Source organism: Echeneis naucrates, chromosome 13 (genome assembly GCF_900963305.1).
Source record: "Echeneis naucrates chromosome 13, fEcheNa1.1, whole genome shotgun sequence".
Taxonomy (NCBI): domain Eukaryota; kingdom Metazoa; phylum Chordata; class Actinopteri; order Carangiformes; family Echeneidae; genus Echeneis; species Echeneis naucrates.
The window spans coordinates 18,297,471-18,305,726 of NC_042523.1; the positions used below are offsets into that span (position 1 = coordinate 18,297,471).

The window sequence follows — 8,256 nt, forward strand, 5'->3', positions numbered from 1 at the left end:
CTAGTTTTATTATTTAAATTTCCAACGGAGTCAAGTAACTGCAAAAACAACTTAACAAGCCCGTAATGTAGACCAGTGGCATACGGTTGATCAAATTCAGGGCCTGTCTTTTCTCATGATTCTGTGCTGCTTGTCTTTCCTTGCTGAAAATCTCTTTCCTCCATCTTGCTACTCTTTGTCTGGACATCTTCACCTTCCTCCTTCCTGGCAGCAGAAGGCTCAGGATTATTCTTGTGACTTAGAGTAAACATCTCATGTGCAGTATAGAGGAAAAACATGTGAAAGTCACTTCTGTCAAAAGCATTTACCGCTTACTGACAATGACACACTCCAGTGACAATGTAAAACCTGCACTTTCCTGCCTCAGTTTTTTCAACCTTTCATTGGTCTCAGTCTGGTATATCGTCGAAGCTCGAGGGAAACCGGGGTTTTGTAGAGTTGTAATAGTAGTCGGACAGTCTCAGCTCTGGTTGCCAGCATCACAACTGCACTTTCTCTCTCTTGCCGACAGTGCACCCAATCTATGTATGATCTTTTCCTGGAAAGAACCTGGGCTACATCTGTGACAACACTCTCTCTCAAACTTATCAAAATTATTACAGAGCGTTCTGAGAGAATAATCAGTCACTTTACTAATTCCCTTGCTGCACTTGTGCATGGGTATCAAAATAGATATCAGCATGGTAAACGCTGCACCACTCAGTCCATGAAAATCTTGCATGCATCTTGGTGTTCTGCAAATTCTGACCAAAAAAAAAACCAGCCTTGAATGAAAAGGTTCTACATGTATGTTTTCTCTGGTAGCTTTCTGAGAGCTTTAGCCATAGTTGATGTTAGCAGGACAAGAAGTCAGAAAACACCCTCCGATCTGAGGGCACGCTCTACGCGAGGCTAGCTATTTAAATGCGACAACTCTTGGTGTGTAAAGGAATGAAGTTTAGTGCTGAATTTCTTTTTTAGACTAAACTTGTTTTGTTTTTTTTGTTTTTTTTTTTTAAGATTGTCATTTATGAAATAATTAGATGCATGGTTATTATCCGATGCGAAGATGAGCCTCAATGTCAGCTAAAGTCTGACAGCTCTGGCAACGGGAGCAGGTTGTGTGTCTCTCTGGGAATGTGTGTACGTCACTGAAAGAATGTGGGCCTTCCCTCAAATAGATTTCAGAGCACATGTCTCTGCTTTAAAATCTGTCTCCCTCCCTCCTTCCCATCTGACACAGATACTGTATATGATGAGGTCTTTGAGGACTGAAGTCTTTTGCGCAGTATATACTTTTCTGATAAAACTAATGTTTCACCCAGCTGACCCTGTGTACTTTAACGTGGTGTGTCGTAGTGCTGCCTTTCTTGTGCAAGCATTCATGTCATGAACTATTGTTATTGTATACTACAGCTAAAAGGAAAACTGCATGAAGAAGCATAAAAAAACAAAGCGCATGGAAAATTTGTTTTTTGGGGGCGAGTGGGTGTTTTTATTTTTTTTTTTTTTATTTTTTTTTTTTTTTAGACTTTCTATTTATGGCTGTTGTTATTTTGTATAGAGTGAGTGCTTTTTCAATTGTATATGACCCAAAAACCACTAGCAGAGGCCTTTTCCCCCCGAAATCCCCCTCCCACTGAGACCTAGGCTAAAAGGCAAACAACTTCTGTCGAATCACAAGGCCTCTGTGTGAAGCTTGTCCAGTAAGATCATGACCAAGTAATACCAAATATTGAGTTTCAACACCTCTAATTATTTAAATATATGATCATTTCTTCTACATAACAGTACAACAGCAACAAAAACAAAAACAAAACAAAACAACAACCACCACCCGACACATAAATAAAGCCACAGAGCCGAGCCCGTGCTATTTTCCAGCTTCCAGTTTAGCAGTGTGACTGTCTTGCCTCTGGCTTGGCAAGCTGCACCAGCCTGCTTCATAAATACTGCACATCCAATGTTTGATGAAAACCCCCACTTCTCTCAGGTACAACTGCACTCTGGAGAGCTTCATTATCTACAGTGTATGGATAAACTGTACCTACAAACTGTGCGTTAGCGACAGGAAGAAGTTTCGAGAGAGAGCAAAAGACACCGAGAGGCAGTTTAATGTTGCATACATTTTTCACAAATCAAGGAGAGGTGCGTAAATGAATTTTCACATATTTAGAGGAAAATAACGTGCATAGTCTGAACTGAAAATATTTTTAAACACAAATGAGTTATGGAGAGTTGATCTAGTGTGGAAGAAATTAGCCATTAACTATGTGGTAATGCTCCCATTTTGATTTGTGCAGTCTCATAGCATGAAATATTTTTGTAAATCAAATGTGGATACCAAAAAGGAAAAGGAACAGTTTAACCACATTTCTAAAGCAGGATCTATAAAGCCTCAGGTTGTTATTACAACAACATTCTTGGGTAAAACTAAGCCAGTAAAACTTTCAACAACAAGTAATTGAACATTTTTATATTCACAGTAAAAGAGTGATGGGATGGCCAACAAAGTGATTCATCCCCAAACGCTGCAGCTTTTTAGCGTCTTTTCGTATTCGCTGATTGTCGCGGCCTTACACACAGCCCATTTTATCAGTTTCAGTTCAGGCTCCCTACCCTCATCGAAACTGGTCGCAGCTGAGCAGCCGGCAACTGCTTTTAGTGCACACACTGTGACAAACCACTGTGTGTTATTCAGCACCAAACAAAAGACTACAACTGAATCTCAGGAAAGGTGTAGACCAGCACAGAGCTAAATGGAGTGGGCTTACATTAAACACGTGGCATCCATTATTGTTGTCATTATTGGATATCAGCACAGCGTTGTACCATTATATTATATGTAAAAGTCTTGACTTATATGACAAATTGTGCAAAGAGATATTTTTTGAAAGCATTTTGGCGGCATCCATTGTACAATCTAACTGTTTGTGTTCTCTCCCCTCTGAGTTCGACATCAATCTCAATGTTCTGGTCCCAAAGATTACACAGTGGTGTTACTTGAGGACATGCACATTTTTTTATTTTATTTTAATTTTAAAGTTCAATTTGTCATCACCACTGTCCCAGGCTAGATGGGGTAGAAAGGCTAATGGAGCTGTTCTAATAGATCCGATAGTCCACTAACTCAGCGTTCCCTAGAAACCAGTTAGCAATCAGCAACCACGCGTAGAGCGTTGGTCAGCTGGTGTGGGACCGGCTTAATGGGATGAAATTTTAGACGTGAGCTGAAATTTGTATTCTATCTTGGTGCATGAGAACAACCTACCATGGGATTGCAGACGGAAATGAGCCTATGGATATAACCCGGCATGAGAATGTCCATGAATATGCATTGTCCCATCTTTTTAAATAAGAATAGTAACAATAATACCAAAAAAAAAAAAAAAAAAAAAAGAACAGATAGCTGTGAAACTAGCTCCTCCTACGGTTCCCCCATCTCTGCCCCTGATGACATGTCTTGGTTTTATCTCACTCTGTCACTAGAGGGCATGAGCATACTTGAGGGCAAAAGACAAACCCTCCAGTTGAAGAGACATTCATGGGTGTGAATGGCCGATCGGTTTCAGTGTGAGGTCATCACCTTCCCCTTACATAACTCTAACTTTACCCAGACATGCGATTTGTGCCATTGCTCGCAGCCTGAGAGTTCACAGAGCACAAAGTTCAGATAAGAACCGTATTGTGTAAATATTGTATAGGAATTGTTTAATATAATTGTAACATCGAAATGTACATCTGAATAAGCAGCATTAAGAAAAATGGATTCCTAGAAGATATTCCTAAACGGCAAAGATTTTTTTTTTTTTTTTTTTCAATGGAAAACAAAAAATAGTTTGACCTCTGTTTATCTAAGTTAGCTCATTGAACCAATATTCAGAGCGCAGGACATCCACCTCATTCATGAATTTTTGTTCACATCCAGCTGATCATCATGGCTGACACGAAGCATCCCCTTTGCACATCCTCTCTGCTGAGCATTTCCATAAATGCACATGGACCTCGGGGATCAGTGAGTTATTCAGCAGAGCCACTTAGGCTTCTCTTTAAATGACACATCACCTCACTGAGAACAGAATGATGCACAGCTCATTTTGGCCCATTCACAGCCCTCCCTCTCTCCGCTGACACCGCAGCAACACCTGAACATCTTGAAAGGACATGTGCAAAGTTCGGGCACACGTGCAGCACGGCGCTGGAGGATAAACAAAGGCTTTCAAAAATATTTGGAAGTGACCTCACACACCTCACTGGAAACACACAGCAGCTTGGCCCCGCTAAGTGCACCATCCATTTGCTTATCGGCAGCACAAACACCGATGGGGACCAAATGATGAGAGGTAAACAGCTGAGTGGAGGATGTTGCAATGCAACACTAAACAGCAGGTGTAAATCACAACAACAGTCTGAGACTGATGCTGGCCTGGTGGAACAAGCCGGCCATCAGCAGTGGCCTGTCGCGGCTTTGGCACATCCATCACAGAGCCATGCGTGGCTGCCCTGCGGTGCAGCGGAAAGGTCGTGAGCAAAGCACCTGACAAAGCACCCAAAGTTGGACGGGTCTTACCTGGTCCCGCGGAATGCACGGCAGCGAAGTCCTGCGGTGGGACTTGCTGTTGCTCTGACAGTGAGCCATCATTTCCGAGGCCGCTACGGAGCTGGACCTCCGTCTCCTTTTGAAGACAGGGATGTCCTCCTCCTTCGCCCCGGTCACAGAGCCACAGCACCCCGTCCCGCTGGTCCCTGAGGCCGGCAGGAGCCGGTCAGCATACCTCGCAAGCAAAACTCCCAGCAGCCCCAGCAGGTAGGCCAGGTAGGGTCTCCAGCTGGCCCGGACTCCGCTCAGAGAGACAAGGGAAACGGCCCTGATGACGCTAATGAAGACGAGGATCGACACCCCCTGACCCGCCCGGAGGACCAGCAGAGCCCCGCTGCCCAGGCAGCCGAGGACCACCAGGGTTGCGGGGAGAGACAGCAGCCGCTCCTCGGCGCCGCGCAGGAGGGACTGCGCCGCGGCTTCGCCCAAGTGGCAAGCCGCTAAGAGGAGGAAGGCGGTACGGGTGCGCACCCCGCAGCGGATCAGATACAGCCCGACCCAGAAGAAGGCACATACGAGCGTAAAAACCGGGGAGACGCAGTCGCACGCAGCCCGGACGGACGCGAAATGAAGAGGAGAGTCGGAGCCGCTTCTATTTCCGCTGCTGCTGCTGCTGCTGCTGGCTGCATCCCAGTCGACCAATCTGAGCAGCAGAGCGAGAATAACGGAGACGGAGGCAGCGCAGACCGCAGACGACACTCCTCTGCAAGTCCATGTCACGGCGAGTCTCAGCCACGACTGGCTCCCTGCGTCCCGGTGCAGCGGGGTGACACATGTCCTCACGTAGCCGTTGCGCTCCAACGCTGCCCGGGGATATTTTTCATGAGCGCTTCTTGACGAGCCTCTGTCGCCGTCCGCCTCCAAGGCCATGGCTGTCAATCAATACTGCCCTGACCGTCCAATAGTAGTAACAGTAATAGCAGTAAAATAATAAACTTAGTGTCTGTGTGAGCGTCTCGGATGGGTCCACATATTCCACCTACGGTTTTATGATGTCTGTCTGTGCGCAGCTGACACCCAAATATTGGCCAGGTATGCTTGGCTCCAAAAGAAAAGTTCAACAAATATGCATTTCATTCAAAACCTGAGAGAATTAAGTTTTTGTTGTTTTTTTTCCCCCCTTTTCTTTAGGTTTTGTTTTTTCAGGCCTTCCCAAATTACAGTTGGTCCACTATTTAATCCTGGGAAGTCACTCAGTGGACTAAAAAGGAAACCCCACATCCAGGCCACTGCCTCCGCTCCTTCACATAGTCCCCCTCTCACCCTCTCTCGATTTGCTCTCCCCTCCCACTATGGATGCTACCCCCACTCCTTTTTTTTTTTTTTTTTTTTTTGGTGCTGTTCCGGTGATTCCTCTGACACGCTTTAGCTCCTCTCCAGTGTTTCTGCTCAGCCTGTCCTGGATGTGACTCAGTCGCCTGTGGATGGGTGCCATGTTTACAGGGAGATTTCCTGGCTTGTTCAGGAAGATGAAGCTGCACGTTAGAAGAATTAAGTGTAGTAATCCCGTAATACATTTTGGAGATAGGACACACTGTATGAATGAAAGAAGGGATGCGATCCCCGAGCAGCAACCTCAAACAAACGTCGTTCATCAGTCTAAGGTCACTCAACACTCAAAGCCCACGACAGCAGAGTTTTACAGAGAACTGCGTCCTTAAGAGCAGTTACTTCATCTACTTTCCTTTAGCCTGGTGACAGTGGCTTACAATACGAGCCATTTTCCCAGTTTACTCTCCATGTGCCTCCAAAAAACACACACCATAAAGCACAGAGGAGGCTTAATTTACGTTTTGCTGCCGTTCATGTTCTTTTCCTGGATTAAAATCCTAAATCTGCCTCCTGTGTGGCCTAGAGCAAGTTAGCGGCCTGCACCTGTTTGCCTTGCATTTTTATCAGAGGATTTTAAAGGATGCCATACAATCAAATAGAGCTGTTTCAAGGCTTTCATCGCTGGTTCAATTTGCCAGTTGTATGAATTTGATTCGACATATATGGTGTCTCCTTTTTGTGCATTTGTGGTTGGAGGTATGATGTAACGTAGGAACAGTGTTTTGTTACAGTGGTGTTACACAACAGCAGTCTTTGGAATGGGTCAAGTGCAATGGGGGCAAAAATCTCATGTTTCGGTCATCCTGTGACAGCGATGGATAAAGTATGACAGCATGATTTGTTTGAGTTTGATGATTTTTACTTTTATTTGAGCATCCGTTGATACCTTTTTAGACGTCGGAGGAACTGCTGAAGGACAGTTTTCTCCCGATGCAAAACAGCTTTTGCCATTACAAAAAAAAGGAGAAAAAAAAAGTATTTTCCCTTTTTTTTTTTTAAATAAATTGAGAAGTGTGCAACCATTTTAAAAATCATATGATGTGCTCCACCCACAGTCCTGGCTGGCTCCAGCAGGGCTCAGCTCTGTCTTTACTATACAGCTGAACTAATACCTAATAAATCAAGTTTCAGCGAAGGTAGCCGTGATCATAACATTGTTTGCCCTTTGCCCTGAGAGATGCTGTCCAGACACACTCTTCTAGTTGTACTGAGGAAATGTTGTAGCAGTGTCATCTATCATAGTGAAGTGCTTGAAGAGAAATAGATGTGTGTGTCACTGGTGGCTTTCATCAGGTTGTCTCTGTGGCTGCTTACAGAAAACCCCGCTCAGACTGTACTTCCTGAAAGAATATATTCAGACTGTTTTCAGTGTAAACCTTCTGCTTCATGTTGCAGTGGATGACAGGACTTCTTCACAGAATGTCCCTGTAAGCTTGTGCGACATCTTTCACAGGTTATAATCTGTGCTCGGGCCTCGTGCTGCCTTTTCGTTTCTGCTCACAGGTTTCTGAATCAGGGTCCGTTTGGATTCTTTCTTTTGCTGATGCAGCAGTCGGCATTTCAACCAATATCAAAATTACAGAGCGCAGATGAAAGTTAGCAGAGAAATTAATTTTCATTGACTCAGCCACAATCCGCCACCCACTTTCAGGTCACCATCTCCGCTCCTCCTCCCTCTTGAGTCATAGTGAAGGTTTGTTCAAAATTTGATTTGTTTCCCTCAAGGCGTTGCTGGGCCAACCCAAAATACACAAAGCTTCTGACCACAGCTGTTATGGGCATGACTGAAACATTAAAATCTTTTTTTTTTTTTCTTTTAGATTTTTCTCCTCCTGTTGACTGATTTGACTGCTCTTGAGGAACTTTCAAAAATGTTTGTAATCAAATGAAACAAGGCTTGAACAGCTCACCCTATCAGCCCCATCCGCCCATAAGAAAGTGGGCTGCTGTGTTTTACACACAACGTTGGTTTGCATTACCAAAGATTATGACTGAGGTCTAATGTGTTAATTTAACCCTCACTCTTCTCCACCCAGTCTAACAATGAAGGTGAAGGTGACCTCTGCTGGTCCTCCCCACCTCTGAGAGGTTGGTGAGGTTATAACCCACTAACCCACACTAACCCGGGACAAACAATGAAATCACATCTAAAAGTTTGGATTTGGGATTAAAATGATTGCAAATTAGAGGCCGCAGTGTTTGTTTGAACTGAGGAGAATCCAGTTACAGAGTACAAAATCTCTTCAACTTCGTGCCTGCAACAATGCAGAAGTGAAGCGTAAGGTGTGTCAGTGTACCGACACATCATTGATGGGTGAGTTTACAGGCGCAGCAGAGGGCACTTT

At 44.5% G+C, this 8,256-nt stretch overlaps 1 protein-coding gene across 1 annotated transcript in view; it reads right to left on the reverse strand.

Annotated features, from left to right (window-relative positions):
* Nucleotides 1-5,449, reverse strand: part of LOC115052945 (cGMP-inhibited 3',5'-cyclic phosphodiesterase A-like) — a 37,943-nt gene extending 32,494 nt beyond the window's left edge. Inside the window, exon 1 of the mRNA XM_029517441.1 lies at nucleotides 4,550-5,449. Coding sequence (XP_029373301.1) covers nucleotides 4,550-5,449 — 900 coding nt within the window. The remainder of the gene's footprint in view (nucleotides 1-4,549) is intronic.
* Nucleotides 5,450-8,256: the final 2,807 nt, after the last annotated feature.